This window comes from Eumetopias jubatus, unplaced genomic scaffold (assembly GCF_037043125.1).
Source record: "Eumetopias jubatus isolate StellerSeaLion01/CBP00866 unplaced genomic scaffold, mEumJub1_p1.0 scaffold_5, whole genome shotgun sequence".
NCBI lineage: Eukaryota > Metazoa > Chordata > Mammalia > Carnivora > Otariidae > Eumetopias > Eumetopias jubatus.
The window spans coordinates 89,521,388-89,542,897 of record NW_028274811.1 but is presented as its reverse complement, the minus strand read 5'-3'; the positions used below and the strand labels follow the sequence as shown (position 1 = coordinate 89,542,897).

At 56.5% G+C, this 21,510-nt stretch overlaps 1 protein-coding gene across 2 annotated transcripts in view; it reads left to right on the top strand.

Annotated features, from left to right (window-relative positions):
• The first annotated feature begins 6,546 nt into the window (after window positions 1-6,546).
• UNC5A (unc-5 netrin receptor A) overlaps window positions 6,547-21,510 on the top strand; it is a 60,202-nt gene continuing 45,238 nt past the window's right edge. For both annotated transcript variants that reach the window (XM_028102742.1, XM_088023668.1), the window contains exon 1: window positions 6,547-6,616. In XM_028102742.1, coding sequence (XP_027958543.1) covers window positions 6,547-6,616 — 70 coding nt within the window. The remainder of the gene's footprint in view (window positions 6,617-21,510) is intronic.

Below are 21,510 nucleotides of genomic sequence, written 5' to 3'. Positions count from 1 at the left end.
CGGTGCCAGGCTTCTGCTTGGTCCAATCCTGTCCTCCGCTGCCTCCTCAGCTCCTCCTGCCCCTTCGGGATGCTTCCCCGCCCCCTCCTCTTCAACAGGCCCTTCAGCAGGGAACATCTCACCACCAAACCTGACTAAGGAAACCAGAAATGGGGGCTATGTAGCCCCTCAGAATCTGGGACGCCATGGAGCTCCTGGAGCGGGGAAGGCTGTCTCTGGGTATGTATGTTTCTCTGTGCGTGTTTCTGAGTTTGTGTGTGTGTGGGTGTTGTATGTGTGTGATAGCATATCCATCTCTAATAAAACCATTTGTTAAACTGAACATTCTTTCAATCACTCAGCAAAAATTTCTGGGGCATCTTCTAGGTTTAAATCCTGCCTCTTACAAGCTGAGTGGCTTTAGGCAAGTTGCATCCCCTCTCTCTGCCTTAGTTTTTCTATCTATACAATGGGGATGATAATAGCATCTACTTCATAAACAGTTGTGAGAATTGAAAAAGATAAACCAGTTAAGGGGCGCCTGGGTGGCTTAGTCAGTTAAGCGTCTGCCTTTCGCTCAGGTCATGATCCCAGGGTCCTGGGATTGAGCCCTGCGTTGGGCTCCTTGTTCAGCGGGGAGACTGCTTCTCCCTCTCCCACTCCCCCTGCTTGTGCTCTCTTCCTCGCTATCTCTCTCTGTCAAATAAATAAATAAATCGTAAAAAAAAAAAAAAAAAGATAAACCAGTTAAGGACCTTAGTCCTGTGCTGGGCACAAAGTGAGATCTCAAGAAATGTTGGGCCTGTCCTTGGTTCTGGAGGCGCCAAGACAAGGAGATGTCCACAGCACAGGAGAGGCTCAGGCACAAAGTTCTCCGTAGCATAGGGCAGCATGGAGAGTGCAATAGTTGGTGCAGGAAGGAAGTGGGGATATGTGGAAGTGTTTCCACGTGTATGTAAATACATATGGGAAACGTGTTTTTATTGATCGTGTTCAGTTGCTGGGCATGCACGTGTGTGAGATTTGGGTGTGGGAAGTGCACTTGAGTTAGGAGCAGACTGAGTGGGTGCTACCATGCTGTGTGTGTGTGTGTGTGTGTGTGTGTGTGTGTGTGTGTGTGTGTGTGTTGCATTCAGGGATGGGTGGATGTTGGAGTTCTGTGTGAGGAAGAGACTGGTCCAGATATTGCTGGAGGTCCTCTGAAGAGGCTCATTTCTAGTCCTCTTTCCCTTTTAACCTCCACACATTCTTCACTTGTCTTATGACCTGGCTCTCATGCCACCCTAACTTACAAGTGGGAAGACATCTATGTCTTCTCCCACAGGCTGTAGTTTCCCCAACTGGGTGGCATTAAGCCTTGCAAAGAGTAGGCATTAATAAATGCTTGTTCCATCTTGGGCAAGGCCCAAGAACAGATTTTTATAAAAGATGATTCTGTATCATTTTTTAAAGTACACATGACAGAAACCCAAATGGGCTTAAACAATAAAAAAAGGAATCTATTGGCTCATGTAACTGAAAAACCAGGGGTGTATCTGGCAGCTTCAGGAGTGGCTGGACCCAGGGGGCTTGAATGATGAACCAATATTCAGTGTCTCTCTTCTCCAGGCTCAGCTCTTCCTGCCCAGGCTCAGTCTCAGGCATGTGCTCCTCATGGTGGCAGCTCCAGGATCTCCTCTTTTTCTGCTCCAAGTTCAGCAAAAAAAGAAATTCTTTCTCTCCTCAGTTCTAACACAAATCCCAGAAAAGAGCCTGAGCACTTGGTTTGGGTCATATGTCCATCTCTAAGTGAATCACTGTGGTTCAAGAAATAGTGGATGCCGAGTGGTTAGGCCTGAAGCATGTGCTGTCCTCTGGAACTGGGGTGGGGTACCCCCACATGAATCTCATACACTGATGGTGGGGAAGGGTGATTCCTCGAAGGAAAGACGGGAAGCAGCTGCTTCCAGAAGACCGAAGCTGGATGCTGAGCAGTGGGCAAATAGGGATGCTTGGATCAAGGCAGGGACTATAAAGAGCCAATGTGGGGTCACCAAGAGCAAGTCCAGCCCGCCGAACTAATTTCTTGTGTCAGTTATTGGCCTGGTAGATTAGGACAAAGCTCATGAATCTGGGGCTCTGTAGGGTCTGTTTATTTTGTGGGTGTAGCAGTGAAATGTGAGCTGAAGGATGGTGTGGCCAGAGGTTTCCTGAGTGGATGAAAGAGATATTGATTTATTGCCCTAGTGCAACTGACAAGGTAGTCTGGAGGGGAGCCACTAGGCTCTCTCCTTGGTCCTGCCCTCAGCAACCTGTTTATGATGGACTTGGTTGAAAGAATCTATGGCTTCCAATCTCATCTGGGAATGACAGGAAGCTGAAGAAAATAGCAAGTACTCTGCCCGACAGCTTCCACATCCTGAGAGGGCTCCATATAGGAAAGAGGGATTAGATGTAATACAATGGAATAGAACTGGGATGAACTGAAGTCTCTGCACTTAAATTCAGAAAGCCAGTGTCCCAAGGGTGGATGGGGAACATCCAGCTGTTGGCAGTGCCTATGGCAAAGACACCAGGCAGTGTTGCCCAAAGTGGAGTCTTCAGACCACTGGCACCAGTAGAAATAGCTGGGAGGGAGCCAGAAGGGGTGGTAAAAACACAGATTCCTAGACACGTCCCCAGAGATACTGAATCCGAATCAGGATGGGCAGGGCCTGAAGATGTGCATCTTATCCAGCATCACAGGACCTTCTGGTACATCTCCAAGTCAGTGATGGCCTCACCATAGGCTTAGAGGGCCCCCCATCCAGTGGGCACCAACAGCTGATTGGGACCTTACTAATGCATCAGGCCACATGGGCAGGAGATGTGCCAATTCCCTCCAAGAGATGCCTTCAGAGGAGCAGCCTTGGTGGGGAGCACTTGCAGTAGGGAGCCAGGGTGGCAAGGATAGGGCCCCAGGGCTCTGTTGCTATGCCAGTAACAGAAGCAGAACTATTTGGTCTAAAGGGAGAAAATTCATGATAGACCCAGACTTTGTCTTCTGAAGTAAAAAAAAAAAAAAAAAAAAAGTAAGAGTCTTCTGAATAACAGAAATGAACATGGGGGCAGGGGGAGACAGGTTTGAGGAGGCCCCAGAATGTGAATCCAATGAGGGGCAGATTCTTGCTGCCTAGTGAGGAGAAATCCCTGGCCAGCAGAGCAGTGGGAGGTGAAACCTATGCACAGTCACTGGGATATTGCAAGGGGGCCACAGACACTCGTTGGAGGGTCCAGCCTAGGCAGGGTCTGGCCTCTCCCTCCCTTTAAGTCTGAGGCTCAAAGGCAAAGAAGGTTAAAGATGTTAGGAGCCCTCCTATCTGACCATCTACCTTTGAGCCTGAGACAAGCACTTCCTGGCAGCCTTCCAACCTGGATTCTTAAGCAGAATTCAGGTGAGACATTTATGCTCCATCTCTGCAAGGGCATCCCTGCTCCTTTTCCTGACATGCCCTGAGTACCAGTTGGAAGGGGACCGCTGAGCCGAGGCCTGAGTGGCTAAAAGGAACCAACCATGTGAAGATCTGGGGACAGAGTGTCCCAGGAAGAAAAGCAAATGGGAGGGTCCAGAGGTGGGGATGAGCTTGGATGCTGGAGAAACAGAAGGGAGGCCACCATGGCTAGGGCCTAAGCAGGGTCGCAGAAGTAGGCAGGGGCCCAATCATGCTGGGCTTTGAGGCAGTGGTCATCATTAATGCTACTTTCCTCTTTCCTCATATTTCAGCTGCTGGCATGGAGGAGAAGTGCACTTCTTGGCCCTTTGGATGGGGCCATGAGGCTGGTTCTGGCCAATGAATTGTCAGTGGAAGTGGTATGTGTCACTTCAGGGCTGAGCCATTGATTGCTGGTGGGTATACCCCCAGAGCTCTCTTTTCCTCTGTCCCACTGACCAACGATGTTCCAGAGAGTGGTTGTTTTGTCAGCCTGGGTCCTCAATGGAGGATAATCTGGAGCAGTAGACCCATGATGAACAAATGAGAAATAAATCTTTGTTGATGGAAGCCACTGAGATTTGGGGACTGTTTGTTACCATGACATAATCTAATCTATCCTGACTGCTACACAGATCATTCTACTCTAGCTGAAGGAGGCCAGCGAAGTGAACACAGCAGAGAACTGAAGAGAGATTGAGAACCTTTCCTTTCTTGTTCCCAAGCCTTATTCCCAAATTCTAATCCCAGAGCAAAAACTGCAGGAAGAGGAAATGTAAGGAGCATGGACATTGAAATCAAAGCCCCCCTAGGACCAATCTTAGCTAGCCCCGTAAACATTGAATAAGGTTGGCCCTGGACATAAGGCACTTCCCTTCCCTAAGTCTCAGTTACCTCATCTGTATAATGGGGATGATAATGTTCATTTAACAGGATTGCGTGTGAGGATCAAATTATAAATGTAGGCAAGGACATGGCAGAGTCCAGCAGAGACCATTATGATATCTTATATCCCAGCCCCCAATCCCAGTAGTTCATTCTTTTCAGTGCCTAAACCCCAGTTCCTAACTATCTCTCTTCTACCAGGCGCCCCAAATGATGGACCTAGTAAGGTTTCACCTCTCCTACCCACCTCTTCCCTCGGAACGCAGTGAGGCATAGTGTCTGAAGGAGCAGCCTGGGCATACGCTGTTCCTGGCAACACACACACACACACACACACACACACACACACACACACACACTCCAGTTGGGTAGATCAGGTAGACACAGCCTACATACAAGCAATCACCAAAGCAGAGTTCAAAAACTGGAAGCTGTTGGACATTTGTGGACATTTTCATTGGGGCTCCCATGAGGTAAAAAAAATAAAAGAAAATAAAAATTATGTTTTAGTTAAAAATTTTAAATCCCAAGATTTCTCATACAATGGCTTCTCTTGGAAATTTGGACGATATGGCCATACTGGGCCCCAGTTCGACACCAACTGGCACCTGGAGTAGAAGAGCCAGTTGCCCCCTGCAATGGGATCCTATGCCCCCCAGTTTCCGGCGCTGCGTTGCCTCCCTGGCGCTGAAGCCCAGCGTCCATACAAGTGTATGGCTGATGGTTCTTATACCAGTTAAGAGAAAAGCAAAACATTTCTCACAACCCTTCTCTATCAAAAGTGGGAAACAAAAGACAGACCGAGAGAGGGCCTCGTGGTTTCAAGAAATATAGGAGAGCTCATATCTCTTTGTGGAAGCACAGACCATTATTGTATCACGCAGCGGGCAGCACCAATTTATATTATGGACTGGTCCCTGTAGGCGGTTTAGTTTGCGACCCTGCCCTCACCCTTCTCATCCCTCTCCAGACCCAGAGTAGGACCCTCTCTTTTTCTGAGCATTCGCCCTGTGTACATGTTGCGCGTTTGTCATTTCCTTTCTCCTTCAAGGCAACCCTCTGTTTACTTTAACCAGATTAGGGAATGGGGGTGGGGAGCAGGAGACTCCAGCAGCGGTCATTGCCGGAGGCTCCGGGAGACGACGTGACTTGCCCAAGGTCACAGAGCTAGAAGGTGGAGGCGCCTAGACCCTACCCCGGGTCTCCACAGCTTACAAAGCCCGGCTCAGTCCTTCACGCCACGTCTCTGGCGTCGTGCGCGCTCAGGGCGCAAACACCGCGCGCCCAGTTAGACACGCTGTGCCCTGGGGTTTGTTTTCCTTAAGCTAAAGGCGCCACGGGGTTAGAGAAATCTTGGGTCACACTGAGGTCCACCAGGCTACACGGCGGGGACTACGGGTGGCCCTGAGTCTGGCCTGCCCGAGCGCCTCTGCGCGAGGGCCGGAGCCGGGCGCTCTCCCGCAGTCCCCTATCCAAGCCGCGGGCTGGTGGCGTACCGCAGCACGCTGACGGCCTCGGAGCACTGCCGGGAGGCGGGGAGTGGGGTGGGGTGGGGGGAGAGGACTGCAGCGGAACCTGCCCCGGGCACCCCTGCCCCAGGCCGTTCTCTGCAGGCTGGCTCCGCGCCGGGGTCGCCGCAGCCCTGGGCCCCTCCCGGGCCACCTGTACGCGGGCTGGCGGGCCTGGGAGAGCCCGGATCCGGAGAACCGATCCACTCCGGGTTTCGGACTCCAGGCCCTGTCCCTGGAGACCGCGCGGGGCGGTGGGAGGCCTCCCCGCCCACCACCCCAACCCCTCCCCGGGGGAGCCTCGGGCATCGCCGGGAGGGATCCCCGGAGCTGGGGGTGGCTCGCGCGCGCTGCGTGGGGCGGCCCGGCCCCTCCCTCCTTCCCCCGCCCCGCCCTGCCACCGCCCCGCTCCGCTGCTCCAGTCCGGGTTTTGCGGCGCCCGCCGGCCCGCTCCCCGGCTGCGGGCTCCGCGCGGCGGCTGGCTCGGTGCGCCGCGCGGCTGGCGCTGCGCTCCGCCCCGGCTGCATTGCTGTGCTCCCGGTGCCCAGGGGAGCCACGCGCCGCGTGCGCCCCGCAGCCGGCCGCCCGGAGGCAGCGCAGTCCGCTGGCATGGGCCCCGGGGGCGCCCCGGGCTGGGGCTCTGGGCTGAGGCGCTGAAAGCCGCCCTCCCGCCCGCGGGGCCCCGCGCCCGGCCGGCCAGCTAGCTCGCCCGCCCGCCCGCGGCCATGGCCGTCCGGCCCGGCCTGTGGCCAGCGCTCCTGGGCATAGTCCTCACCACCTGGCTCCACGGCTCGGGTGAGTCACGCGCGCGCTCTGGGGAGGCTTGCGGGGGACTGTGCGCGCGAACGCTCGCTGCTCTGGGGGTCCCTGACCCGTGCTGGCGGACCCGGCTGGAAGCCCCCGGAGGCCAAACTTTGCGAGGCGGGACGCGGGGGCCGCCTCTTGCTGCTGCGCAGCTTCCCCGCGCGCTTCCCCGGAAGCCTGGGTTCTGCCAAGTGCTGGAGCAGCTGTCAGCGCGCGGGGCTGGCGAGTGTAAATGCTCCACGCCTCCGGGCGGGGGAAGTTTGCTGGTTGCCCGGCCCCAGAGCAGAGTCAGGGGTTTGAATCAACGCCCGGGGGAGCCTGACTTTGAGGGTCACAGATTAGAGGATTTTGACCACATCCCAGTGCCCAGGAAAATGAGGAGGGGGCTTAAGATACCTGCCTCTTCCGGTAGCATCTGACCCAAACAGCTACTCACAATTCCGACTTGGCACCTGGCCTCTGCCCACGTCCAGAACACAGTGTCCTCCTCTGTCCCCGCCACACGCTCGCACACGCACACACTCAGGCGTGGAGGCGCATACACCAGCCCCCAGCCCTTGCAGCCCGCACAGTCAAAGGCCCGTGGCCCCTGGCCAGGGCTGTGGCTCCCAGCCTCCTTGGTGCGTGGGGGGCCAGAGTTGTGTACCGTGGGGCCGCCGCCGCTTTCCCTTCTCCCTTTCATTGCACCGCCCTTCCTCCTCCCTTCATGTCCCGTTGGCCACCCTAACCTGCTTGGTAACTAAGCTCTCAGCCCACCTCCCTTGGGGTGGGGGGAGTTCCCCTGCATCCTTTGTCTGCTCTCCCTGAGCTTCCACCTAGGCTGAGTTGTTAGGGCCTCCTGATCTCCGCCCCCCACCCCATCCATGTACTTAGCAGAGCTGAGCTTATGTGTGTATGGGGGGGTCATTTGTGTGATTAAGGGGGCATGAGGCTCACCCTAGCAATTCTTGATTCTTGCTGCCCTGAGAACCTGGGGGACACCTCCCAGCCTGGCCAGGCCATTGTTAATCCTAGGGGTCAGAAGGGAGTGTTGGGGTTCCTGAGATGTGAATCCAGACTGATTGGAGATCAATGAGTGAGAGCTGAGACCAGCCTGATGATTGAGGCTGATGGCTGTTTCTTTAAAGGGTCTCTGCGTAGCACATTCTGCACCCATTCTGCCTGGCTGCCCTCCCCAGTCTGCCCCCTCAGTCCTCCCTCTGCTCGACCCCATCCGTTTTCCAACACCCCATCAACCCCCGCCAAATCCTCACTTTAACAAACCCTCCTGCCCCATGACCTCCCGTTTTAATCCTGATCGAGCTGGGAGGCTGCACTGCTGCTGGGTGTGTGTTCATATTGCACACATATCCGTGTTCGGGTTGTGTGTACAACCCTCAGGGGGTGCAGGGTGGGTGAGCTGATCATGGTGAACTGGGGGTGTTCATGCTCTTCACACAGGGGAGGTGTTGCCAGATACCAAGTAGGCGCCCAGGAAATGTTTACTGAGTCGGCTGTGTGTGAGAAGGCTGTGTGGCCATATCTGCATGTTGCCCACGTGAGCACGTGTGAGGGCTGTGGGTTGGCATGCGTGCCCTGGTGACGACGGGGGCTGGCTGTGTGTGCACCCTTGCTGTGTGTGTGGCCCGATGCGCTTGTGTGGTGGTTGTGAGCAGTTGCACAGGTGAGCCTGTGTGGGTAGGATAAGGGGGTGATGGGTGCTGGTGAGTCCGGGTGCCATCTGGGGGGTGCCACATGGATTCCTTGGAAGGTCATGGAGTAGGGGACCTGCGTCCCGGGTTGCTGGGGCACCTGTTGGGGCCTGGTCCACGGTTTGCCCGGGGAGCTAGCAGGTGGGCACCAGTGCCGCAGGGCCGCCCTGGAGCCGAGGTGGCCTCCGGGCACCCACTCCCAGGCCTGTGGGAGGAGCCTCTGAAGGGCACGCAGGGGCCCTTCTCCTTGTCCGGGGCCCCCTACTGCCGTCCCGCACAGGCTCTGGGCACACGTGCCCAGGCAGGCTGGCCCTGAGATGACCCCAGCTCCTCCCGCACCTCCTCCCACACCACCCATCATCCCCTCGGCAACGGCAGCCAGTGAAGAACGTGTGTGTGTGTGTGTGTGTGTGTGTGTGTGTGTGTGTGTGTGTGTGAGAGGGGCTGAGGGAGGGACGGCCAGTCGGGCGGCAGAGGGCGTCAGGGCCGGCAGGACTGCAGCCTCCTACACCCCGGGCCGAGGGCCCACCCTCTGTCACCGCCTCACACAAAAGCCTGTCCCTTCAGCACACTCACCCCCCCCACACACACACACACTGTCCCACGGCTTTTTCCCTTTCATACCCAGCCACACAGCTGGCCCCTGCCTCCCCGCCCCTGTGGGCCGCTCACACCTGTTGGTTGCCCCGTCCCACAGATCTCTGCCCTCCTAGGGAGAGGGGTCCATGAGGCTGGCTCTCCTGGAAGGTGGTGCTGAGGGGCACTAAGCTGTGGTATTGCCCATCCTGACCCCAGCAATCTGTCCTGGGGGTCTCATCCTCAGGCCCCACCCCCATCTTCAGACCTGGTCCTGGACCCCTCTGTCCATCCCTCGCCCCTGGACTAGAGCAGTTGGTTAGGGGAAGGATGTCTTAATTCTTTAGGGCTAAGAGATACCCTGCTCTCCCTTTGCCTTGGGGATGGGTTGAGCTGGACTTCGGGGCCCCCTGGGTGTCCCCAGGAGAGGGCTGGTCCTCTGATGGGCCTGCCCGTTTCCCCTTGCCCACGTTGGGAGGGGCTTCCCTCAGGAAGCTGGGGATTGGCATTGGTGCAGGTTCCAAACCCCCAGCCAGGAGCCACGGCGGGTTCCTCAGAGCAGCCGGCTCTGGCCTCAGCGCGGGGCCAGGAGCCCTCCTGTCGTCCGTAACGTCGTCCTGCCTGGGGCTGCCTGGGCCCCAGGCCTGCAGACACAAGCCACTGTAGTCTCAAAGGCAGGAGCTGCCTCCAGCCTGGGGCGGGGGGGCCCCTGCTCCACACAGAGGCCGCGGGGCTGGGCTCGGCGGCTGCCTGGGAGCACATGTGTTCACATACATGCACGCCTGAGCCTGCTCTAGCCAGGCCAACCCTCTCCTGCGGCCCCTCCTCGCCTTTCCGCTCCCCCCAGTCCTCCAGCCCGGGGCCGGAAACCTTGCAGTCTCTCTTGGCTCTCCCTTCTCCTTCACGCTTCATGTCTAATCTGTCACCAGGTCCTCCAGCTCAGTTCTACTTGTGACATTGCTTGTGTCCCTCCCTTCCTTTGTCACCACCCCTGCCCCCCCAGCCCCTTTCTCCCTCACCTTCCCCACCTGGACCAGTGCAGTAGCCACCCCCACTCATCCCCTTTCTTTGCCTCCTCTACTTTGATTAATGTCCCTGGTATCCAGGCTGGAACCCCACTAAAAAGCCTTCCGTGGCTCCCCAGTGCCTGAAGGTGAAGTCCAGCCCCGAGCCCGGGGGCCCTGAGGGAAACACCTGCATCACCACACATGACTGGGCTGATCCACTGGGACTTGGGTTTAACTGCTGGTGGGCTGGGCATCCACACCCCCAGACAAGCTCTGGCTTCTGCCCAAGCTCCCTTGCCTTGCAGAACCCGGTGTCCCCGGCCCCGCCAGCCACACTCGCCACCCTATAGCCAGCATCTTCGGCTCTGTCCAGACCTAGGCCAAGCCCCCCACTCCCACCCCCACTCCCCGCTTTTGCCAGTCCCAGCTGTTCTGCTTATCTCAGCCCCCAGCTTCAACCCAGCTCCCTCCAAGAGGCCTTCCCAACTCCTCCCAGGGCCATGGCACATTGCTGAGCTTTGAGTGGCCTACGGGACAGATTTCTCAGCCCTGGAGAGGTAGATGGGGCCTGGGGCAACTGCCAGGCCCGAGCTGCCTCTTCGTTCATGCCGGTGCTTCCTACGAGCATTGCCATTGTCTGCAGCACCGTGACCCTGCTCTTAGCCCCTAACGTGCTCCGAGTCATGGTCAGTCAAGTGCGTATTTTTTCTCTTTTTATCCTCCACTTGTGTTTGGGTTCCCTGGCTAGGTTGGGAGGGCTGCTATGGCTAGGGAGGGGGACAGAAGTTTACTCTGCCCCCCTTGGCAGCCCTCCCCATCCCTGTTCCTGAACAAAGACTGCTTCACTCTGGGGAGGCTGGAAGTGGCTCCTGTCCAAGGTAGGAAGGAGCAAGTTAAAGCCCCACCGTGGGGTGGCTGTGCCTTAGACCCTCACACAGATGGCAGACCAGCTCATGTGATCATGCATGTTTGTGGGTCCTTCGTACAGGTTTTATGTGCAGGGCTACTGAGTAGGAACCTCCCTGGTCATCCCCACCCCTCCCAGGCATAGATGTTCCCAGATCAGTGTCTTGTCAGGCAAATAATGTCATTTTGGGCCCCAGCCTGTGGACTCAAGCCCCTGGAAGGTGGGGCTGAGGGGCATGGAGCCATGGCATTGCCCATCCTGTCCCTGACAATCTGTCCTGGTGGCCTCTTCCTCAGGCCCCACCCCTATCCTCAGGAGTGGAATTGACACCAAGACTTGGGCTGCTCTGTGCAGAACCCATTGGGACTCCTGGTTCCTGAGACTAAGCACCAGGAAAGTCGCCCCTGAGCCCCAACCATCCTCACCGTCCAAAAGGGAGCTTAGCTTCCTGTGATCAGTTCTACTGGTCCACCCCTTCACTCCTCTTGTCTGCTCCCGTGGGAATGGCATTGACAGGTCCTCCTGCCTTCTGGGGAGCCTCAGCCCCTTCTTCCTATCAGGCAGTATAGAAAGGGGAGAGGCTTTGAAGACAGACAGGCCTGGTTTCAGTCTAAGCCACCTGACCTTGGACAAGTAATTTTTACTCCCCAGCCTGTTCCCACATTTTTAGAATAGGGTCGTTTCTGCTTCCTGAGGTTATAGTAAGGAGATGATGGGCAACACAGAGGGCCCAGGCTGGAACCCAACATGGAGCAGACAGCTATAAGCTATTTATTTCCTTCGTCCATTTTCCCTGGCATTGAAGGGGCATGAGTTAGGACAGAGCTAGAGTCTTGAGGTGATCAGGGCCCGAGCCCAGAGAGAAGAGAGAAAAACATTTGTTGCTGCTCCAGCCCCAGGCAGGAATCCCAGGAAGGAGTCATGCTTTTAGTTGTTAGAAGTAAACACCCCCCTTCCAATCTGTACACACACCACCCCCTTGCAGGGACTCGGGCCTGACTCAGACACTTGATTCCTCCAGTGTGCAAAGAACTTTGTTTGGGGTTCTATGAAGATGATGACTTGGGGTTAGCTTGTCCTGGAACCATGTGCTGATGATCAGTTCTGACACAGAACATGGCAGAAAAAGGGGTGGGGGCCCTTGATGGGACTAAATTCTAGTCCCAGCTCTGCCATTTGATTGCTTTGTGATCTTGGACAAGTCACCTAACATCTCTGGGCTGTTTGCCTCTTTGTATACTAAGCATTGGACTTGATGACTGTTGGAGCAGAGGCTGGTGCACAGGGACGCTGCCTTGGGAGGAAACAGGGCCCTGCTTTAGCCGGTGAGCACCCCTAATAGCAAAAACAGGCCTTCTTAGGGCCCCAAGAAGGTCAGAGTGCCAGTGCCTGAGGCCCACCCTCTTCCCGGACACTGATGTCAGAAGCCACAAGCAGCCTTTGGCCCTTGGGAGCCAGAATCCCAGGCACGTTGATGAGGTGGTGGAATGGTTGAGTCGGCCAGGTCCGGAGTCTGGGTTTGGACTAGGACTTGGACTAGGGTGAGGCAAGGGTGCTCAGGGTGCGGAAATTAAGTTGTACGAGCACAGGGTCAGCCTCCTTAAATTTTGTGCCCTTGGCACCCCCTGTGCCCCACCCTAGTCCTAGCTGGTGATCTAGCTTTTCCCTGCACTTCGGTTTTCTTGTCTATAAAGTGGAGTGCTGAGAGGACCTAGCTCACAGGGTTGCTGTGTGGATTAGATAGACTAATGCATGTCATTAGTGTGTCATAGTCCTGGCACACAGTAGGCACTCAATAAATGTTAGTTAGCAATTGACGATGATGGATACAGCAGAGGGCACTGTTTTGTCCTCACTTTGGGAGTGTCCTTGGTGCCGTCTTTGTGGGAGAGGGTGCAGGTCCAGGTGGGAGGGCAGCGGCCTGAGGGGAGGCCTGCATTTTGACTGGCGGTTTTTCTCTCTTTTGCCCAAGCTCCTTCCCTTCTCCAGGTGTGGTTGTAGACAAGCCCATCCCAGGCCTGTTTGAGAGGGGGAAGAGGGAGAGACTCAGAAATCTGGAGAGGCCTGAGTGGCAGCTGCTCATCCCCAGGGTAGGTCACAAAGGGGCAGGTTTTAGGTCCCACTTAGATGGGGGAGGGGCCCCTGAAGAGAGTACCAAGGGCCAGTGCCCTGATGGGTGAGTCCCCCAGAGCTAGGACCCTCCCCACACCTGGATGTCAAAGCTCTGTCCATCTGGAAGGCTCAGGGTCACCTTGAGCTCCAGGCAAATATGTGGCTGAGATTTGGGGAGGGGAGTCCAGTCTAGACTGACTGAGCTGAAGCTACAACTGCAGGGCCCTTGGGTAGGGAGCCCTGGACCCTGCATCCCACCTCTGCCCTGTACCTCCCCAGCCAGGAGAGCAGGTGGGACCCCCCTACCCCCCCCCACTGCCCCACCCAGCACGTCCAGCAGAGAGCCTGCAGGGAGTACACCCGGAGTGAGAACCTACCCCCTCCTAATTGGGGCAGAGACCAGATGGAGTTGAGGGGCTGCTGGGTGCCCCCCCATCCCCGGCACCCCACCCGCCTGCATCTTTCCAGCCCTCTCACTCCTCCCTGAAAAAAAAGGTGCCAGGCACGGGCAGGTAAGAGTGCTTCCTTAGAGTCCCCGCGTGACGGGAGCCTGCCCTGCTTCCAAAAAACCATCGCCACTCCGTGGCCGGCTTGTTCGGGTAGCTTGCCGGGCGGGGTCCCGGGCTAGGCGCGGGCTGCGGGGCACGTTAGCGGCCGACGGGCGGCAGGGGCCGGAGCCAATGGGAGCCCCAGCCCAGGGGATTAGCAATTAGCTGGCTTGCCCACCCGGGCTCTGGGGAAGGGCGCCCTCGGGGTGCGTCCTGCCCGCGGCCCCGCCCCCGCTCAGCGCCGGTGCGGAGCGCGCAGTGAACTCGGAGGGCGCGCGGGGAACGGGCAGGGACAGGGGCCGGGGAAGGGGCGGGATGCCTCCGCCCGCCAGCCCGCCCGCGGCCGCCCGCCGGATTAGCGGCTCTTTGTTCCGGGCCTGTTAACAAGTTCCTGGCTGAGCGCTCGGCTGCCGCCCGGGGAGAAAGCGTCCAGCCTCCGGGCACCGCGGCTCGGCAGCTCCACTGCGCCTCGGTTCTCGCGCCCAGCTGCGCCGCCGCCCCCACCGCCCTCCCCGGGCCCCGGAGACGTGGCTGGCCGGGGGGCCCCACTGGCGGGCGGTGTGGTGTGCGTAGGACAACCAGAGCACCTCCGCTGACCGCGCTGCGGAAAGGAGGAGAACGCCGCGCTCCGTGAGCACCTCCTGTAGGCCTGGGGCTTTGAATGCGCCGCCGCCGCCGCCGCCGCCGCCGTCGGTCCCATTTTACAGATGAGGAAGGGCACGGCTTCCTGCAGTCCAGGCCGAACTAGGCTGGGCTGGAGTTCCAGTCCAGGTCTTTGACTCCAAAACTCATCCTACTTCTGCTAGGAGAGAGGCCTGGGGCGGGGAGAGGAGGAGACTTCGGTGGCTGTAAACTGTTACATTTTTTATTCTTAATTAACTTCGTGATGGTAGTAATCATGGCCCATGCTGGGCTCTGCCTGCATCATCTGATCAGAACCTCAGGACAACCCACAAGATAGGTGAAGTTAGTCCCATTTATTAGATGAAGACCCTGAGGCTCAGAGAAGTGGCAGGGCTGGAACCTTGTTACTGCTTAGCCTGACCCCCTTCCCTACCCGTTCCCACACCGTGGGGAGCAGAACACTGTCCCATGTGGTCATTTACTGTCAGGGCCTTGTCTGGTTCCCCATGGACATGAAAGACTATGGGAGAAAGGGGACCTTAATTCTCTGTGTGGTCTTGGGCTAATCCCTCATCGCTCAAAGCTCATTGCCCCCTCTATATCCTGCCTCCTGACCCCATCTTGGGTGCTTCCTAAATCTAGGCAGGGCTGTCCAGGCCACAGGATTTTGAATATAAAACCCCTGGGTGTTGGCTTTCCAACTTGCCCCCAACCGCACATCTTCAGGTAGCTGGGACTGTTCAAAGCCACTTTCTTAGAATGAGGAGGAATCCTTCCCAGTAAGCTCCCCCAAATGGCGCTTGGGGCCACGCTGAATGGCTTTCCCCTTTTCAGTTATTTGAGACAGGGCCCCTACCCAGCCCCATCTGCTCTTTCCAGACTGGGCACCTCCAGTCCTTTCAGCTGTTCCTCATGTAGCTTGGTTCCAAGCCCCTTCTCTGTCCCCCACATCCTTGTTACCTGCCTCTGGATGTCAGTCCCAGCTCATCCCACTGTGATACAATGCCCTGGCATGAACTAGCAAAGGATATTAAGGGTATCCATTGCAAATATTGGGAAACCCAACCCAAAGTGACTTAAGCAAAAAGGGATTTATTGGCACGTGTAACTGCAAGACTGGGGGTATGCTAGCTTCAGGCATGGCTGGATCCAGGGGGAACCGTGTAACCAGGATTCATGCCTCATCTCTGCTCTTCGGGGGTTGGCACCACTCTCCGACAGCCTCTCTCTCCTCACAGTCCCAAGGTGGCTGCCACAACTTACCAGGGTACATTCTTGCAGGCCCAGTCCAGGGGAACGAGGGAGCATCTCTTCCCTCAGCCATCCAAGAAATGTCCTGGTCCTTCCTCATTGGGCCAACTCAGGTGCTGTGCCATGTGAGCCAGTCCCCACAGCCAAACTGCCTATGCCACTGTCCTGTTTGCCACCACTCACAGCTTGTCCACCCAGAAGAGATTGGCACATTGTTCCCAGGTTTAACCAGTGTGCCATCAACATAGGTTGCCCAAGTATTTAATAAGAATGCTGAAGAGCACCAAGGACACAGCCTGAGGCTCAGAGGTAAAGACCCAAGTTTGGATTGGCCTTACCTATTTAATCAGCAGTGTTAGAAAACAGTGCCAGCCATTCAACAGGTTTTGCATTCCCTTAAATGTGCTGTCATCTGGTTCATGTATCTCCATTTGCAGATCCTGAGATATTTTATCAGGTGCCGGCCTGAAATTTCCAGTCTGGCCCTGACCTACCAGAACAGTAACTCTCTAATAAGGGACGCTGGTCTGGAGGGAAGGGTCTGCGGGAGTCCCGGTATGTCTCTGTGTGGCCCTACCTTCCTTGCTTACCTGTAACTGACAAAGAAGGTCCACTGGAATCTTGCCTCGGGTTTGCATTGGGTCATCAGGCTGTGGCCCTTCAGTGGACATTTGTTGGGTTTTGTATTTGTCCAGCTTCCATGCCTGGTCCCACTAGGACTCCATGCCCTCTCCCCTTTTAGATATAGCCTTAGTGGGGATTTTGGGGGGCCCCTAATCTCAGCAGCAGGGCCCAATGAGACAGTCATTTCCCTGGTCATTTCCCCAGTCCTGGTTCCTTTCAGCGCCTGCTTTTAAACCTTTTGTCCCTTCTCTCAACGACCCATTTTCTTGCCAGTATTTTCCCTTTTTCGCTTAAATTTGTGAGAATGGATTTTGTTGCTTGCACTTGAAGAATCCTGATGCATTCACCGAATCCAACTTGCCGCCTCTTCTGAAAACTAAACTGCCGCTCATGCATCTCCTGCCCCATGACCGCTCCCACTCCTACGTTCTTGGAGGTCAGTATGAGGTCCCCCTGCCAGCACCTGGGGTGGCATCTGTCTGGCCCCAAAGACCTGAACTCATTCATTCCAAACAACCACTTGGCCTCTCTGATCGTGCCTTCTTGATCTTCAGTGCTTTCTTACTAGAGTATGTCCTGCCCCTCCAGTTCAGTGTCCTCAGCTGCAAAATGGTGGGGCGGGAAGGCCGGCCTCGCAGAGCCCCCCAGACAGCAGGCCTGCCCTTTCCTGCTCTTCCACCTCCAAGCCCCCTCCTGCACCATGTGGCTTTGGCGTTTCCCCGCAAGCCGCAGCTGGACCTGAGCTCAGCCTTCCCTGCATGCTTCTCCACTCCATGTCTCTTGTCAGTGGTTTTGTACTTGGTTTGGGGCCATCTTTCCAAGTTGGTCATGTCTGGTCGAAGTCTGAGCCTACCAGATGTCTCAGGGCTTCCCTAACACTATTCTAGAGACCTTCTTTCTCCACATCCTTTGGGATCACACAGCCAGAGGTCCATTTTTGAGACCCACTCATTCCTCTCAAGACCCCTTTCCCTTTAGATCCCTGGCTCTACTCGGGGGCCTGTCTTTGTGTGAATTGCATGAAGCCCACCACCCACAGGCCAGGATGCCCTTCTGAGGGTGGTCAGCATTCCCTCCCCAGCAGTGATGTGCTGCTAACACTTGGCACTCTGGGAGAGCTGGAGGACTGATTTGCCAATTTCTATGGTGTAAATACTCCCACTATGGCCTATTTTAAGCTACCAACGTGATGTCAACTGGCTTGCAAAATTCTAGAAATTTTAATGAGGGGGCCCTCTCTCTCTCTCTCTCTCTCTCTTTTTTTAGATTTATTTATTTATTTTAGAGAGAGAGCACACGTGAGCAGGGGGAGGGGCAGAGGGAGAGGGAGAAAGCAACTCCCACTGAGTGGGGAGCCTGACTTGGGGCTGGATCCCATGACCCTGAGACCATGAGCTGAGCCAAAATCAAGAGTTGGATGCTTAACCGACCGAGCCACCCAGGTGCCCCAGTGATGGGCTCTCTTTAGCAGAGGCAAGCTGGCTGTAGCACACTGCTGTTCCCTGGTCACCCTGGTCCTCTGAAGAAACGGTCACAGGAAGGGAGTGACAGTCTCCTTAGGCGTTGGCCTGTAGGATCCATTGATCTCCCTAGGCTTGGGGGGCTGCTGCTCCTTCTGAACACCAGGATCTTTGGTGGGCTGAGGGTGGGGAATCCCTGAGGCACGAGAGCCACCAAGAGCCAGGACTCTGCAGGTGTGATGGTGTAGCTTAGAATCTTAAACTGGGTGACCTTAGGCAGGTGACTTCAGTTCTCTGTGCCTCAGTTTCCTCACCCAGAAAATATAGATACTGAAAGGTTCCTACCTCATAGGGTTACAAGGAGTAAATGAGGTATTCCACGGGGTGGGAAAGCCAGCTTCACAGAGCCCCCCAGCAGCAGGCCTGCCCTTTCCTGATCTTCCTCCTCCAAGCCCCCTCCTGCACCATGTGGCTTCGGTGTTTCCCCACAAGCCGCAGCTGGACCTGAGCTCAGATTGGGTGGGTCTCAATGGAATGGTAGTACATTCACGGGGTAGCTTAGCTCCGTGCCAGGCCCACGGTGAATGCTCCGTACATGGGAGGTGCTGCTCATGCTATGGGGACACTTTGGGCCTCCCTCTGGGGCCACACCCCTGAAGTGTGGGGGAGTGGAACCCCAGGTCCTTGGTTGACAGATATGGCAGAGAGCCTCAAGGGCAAGACCCTGCAGGTCTGGATTCTTGGGAAGATGCTTATTCTGGGGGACGAGCTTTTGTGGGAAGGTTTGAGAAAGAAGGTTGACATGGTGAAGGATGACTCACCCCCCAGTGACTTGGCCAGGTATGACTCCTCACAGCCTGGAGGCCTAAGGATGAGCAGCACAGCAGAGGGGTTGCAGGGGCCACAGCGACATTTGAGAGCCTAGGTGGGCCAGGCAGGGGTAACCTGCGTGCAGACTGGACGGACTGTGGCTTTGGGGCTTTTCCTGGCTGCCCCCCATCCTCTGCCCTTGAGTTCTGGGGGCCCCAGGACCAGAAGAAAGGGACTCCCCTTGGGGCCTTGGCAGGTGGTGGGATGGGGCCAGACAACGAAGGGATGGGGGAGGGCACAGGCCTTCCCTGGTGACAGTGTGTGTACAGGGGAGCAAGGAGGCACAGCCCAGCTGGGGCAGACAGGGCCTGTGGGGGACCAACCAGTGGTAGGGCTGGCTACATCGTCGAGCTGGGGAGTGACAGGAGGTGAGTGGTGTTTAAGGAAGATTAATCTGGCAGCGCATGGAGGATGGATGGGAGCTGGGAGAGGCTGGAGGCAAGGAGACCAGCCGGGAGGCTGTGGCGGTCATCCAGGCAGGAAATAATGAGGCCCCCCCTTCCCAGGGAGCAAGCAGCAGGGATGGAGTAAAAGAGATGGATGTGGGAGACATTTGAAAGGAGGAGCTCTGGATGTTACATGTGGGGGGCAAGGGACCGGGAAGAGGCAAACATGATTCAGAGCTCTTGAGCCAGGGGAAGTGATGTCAGAAAGAGAAAATGGATTGGGAGCTGTGTAACAGACGGGAGGGAAGCCGAGAGAGCAAGAAGGCTGCACAGTGCCATGGGCTCCAGCCAGGGACCTGCACCATGCTGGGCCCTCTCCAGAGCATGGCCATCTGTCTGGCCACTTGGGCCATAAGCAACAGAACCTGCCTCTGGCCAATGGGTAACCAACAGACTTAAGGTCATGTCCTAAGAGAAAAGTCCTCAAAGGCCTGGGTGGGATGGGGTTGTACTATCTAATTTAAGGCACTGAAGGCAGGAGGGAAGGTGGGTTTGCTTTGTTCTGTGTAGCCCCACAGGGTAGGGTCAGGACCAGCAGGTGGGAGACATAGGAGGCTGAGAAAGACCTTCCTAACAGGCGGCGATACGGGTGGTCTTAGCAGGCAGTGAGCCCCCCATCTGGGGGGGTGGGGGTTGGGGGGAGGCTATTGAAACAGGTCCTGTTGGGGCCTCTCAAGGAGACCATGGCGGGGAGGCAGGTGGCCTTGGTGAGGCTCCGTGGTGAAGGGGAAAGGCTGGGGCTCCAGGAATAAAGGCTTGGACTCTACTCGCAGCCCCACCCTTACTTATTGCCCTTGGGAAGTTTCGGGCCCTTTGGGAACTGGGCTTTCTGGCGAATTGACCCCATCGCAGGAGATGTTGTGGTTCTCTGGTGCCTGTGGTTTTGAGTATTCAACACCTGTTCTCATGAGCACAGCTCCTCTACCCTTCCTTAGGTGACCTCCTCCCCAACACCGTGTGGTCCTGTTGGGACTGTCAGTCATGGGCAAATCCTGGTGCACATCCTGGGCTCTGCGATTGGTTCCGAGTGGCCACATCACTAGTCGGGATGCTCCTCATGGCTTTTCCCACGTGGAGGTGGAGAAGTTGCCTTCTCTGCCTCTGGGGTTGGCAGCTGTGAAGATGCAGGTGGGGATGTTGGGCCAGTGGCAGCTACTTTCCCCCTTGTGTGGAGAGAGCCTGTCTGGTGAGGGGAGTGAGGCCAGTACATAGGGAAATCAGAGACGAACACCAGGGAAGATTGACCTGGTGGCCCCAAGGCCCTAGAGACTCGGGTCCCTGCACTCTTCTGTCAATCCCATGAGCCAAGAACTTCCTGTGTAGGCTGATACCAGTGGGTTGGGTTTTGGTACCTGCACCTGAAAGGGGCCTGGCACGGGATCTCAGGAGGAAAACACGATGCAGTTGGCAAGGCACACACCCAGAGGTGGCAGTGTGCAGAGCATTCAAGCCCCAGGTGGCAGATACAACATTCTAAAAAATAGAGAATTCACACACAAAACATCCAGATCTCAGGCTTCCCTTGAAGAGTCAGGTCTGGGCACTAAGAGCCCATTTTCCTGGGTGGCCAGGAGCCGGGACCAGGCTGTCACCTTGGCAGGTGTGCACCCCACTGTCCATGCACACAAGGCTGCATTCTGCACCTCCCACACAGTGCTTGCCATGAGGCAGGCCTGTTCCTGACCCTTCCCTCCCTTCCAGCTTGAAGAGCCTGCGTTTGGGGCCTTGGATTTCACCTGTTCATTCTGAGGCAGCGGCAGAAGGTCAGGCGGAAACGTCTAAACGACCGTTGGAAAGCCAGGACTGGCACTTGGAGATGCGGTGAAGGGGGGAAGTGGAGAATGAAAGGCCCGTTCATAAGGAGCTGGTCATGGGCACCGTGAGCTCAGATCCCATTCTAAGGAGCGACTGGGGATGGCTACCATTGACATGGAAAAGGAAAATTTGGGAGAAGTTTTGGAGGAAGCCAGAGGCAGACCAAAGAGAGCAGAGGAAGCCGAGAGAGTTTCAAGTTTGGAGCAGGGCTGGGAGGCAGCCGCAAGGGAGGCTGCAGGTGGGGAAGGAGCTCGCACATGAGGCCTGGAGGACCTGAGCCAGGAGGAGACCAGCAGGAGCCGCTTGGGACCTATGCTTGGAAGCACAGAACCAGCATTAGAGAATAGGGAAGAGTGGTGCCAGGACACAGAGGACACGCAGAAACTGTCGAGCTGGGGTGCAAGGATATCAGAGCCAGAAAAGGCTCAGGTTCTGGTGGATTCTTCAGAGGCGGAGCCTGAGCAAAGGGAGCAGGGGCAGGACAAGCTTGATTGTTGAGTGCAAAGCACTTGCACGGAAGCTCTCTGCAGGTGGGCTCAGAAGTGAAATGACCACCCAGAGTCACACCTGCAGAGCCAGGCTGCAGCCCCAGCCCCTTTGCGTGCCATCTGTGGAAGGGGGTGGCGCAGAAGGCCCAGGGCCCCAGAGAGCTTGTGAGGGAAGTGGAGAGGATGGGCTGCGGGTCAGGGCGAGGTGAAGGTGGGGGCGCACCTGTCATTAGGAATTTTGATAGAGCACCTCCTGGGTGCCAGGCCGCACTATGAAGACACAGTGAGCAAGGCAGGAACTGTGCCTACCTCGAGGAACTTGCGTTCCAGTGGGAGATGACCATAAACCAGGAGATTCAGATAATGAGGAATGTTCTTCAGGAGTTGGAAGGCAGGCAGAGGCCACATGACCGCGTGACCATGCGTGAGCTCATGCAGGTATGTTGGCTGCTGGTTAGACTGGATG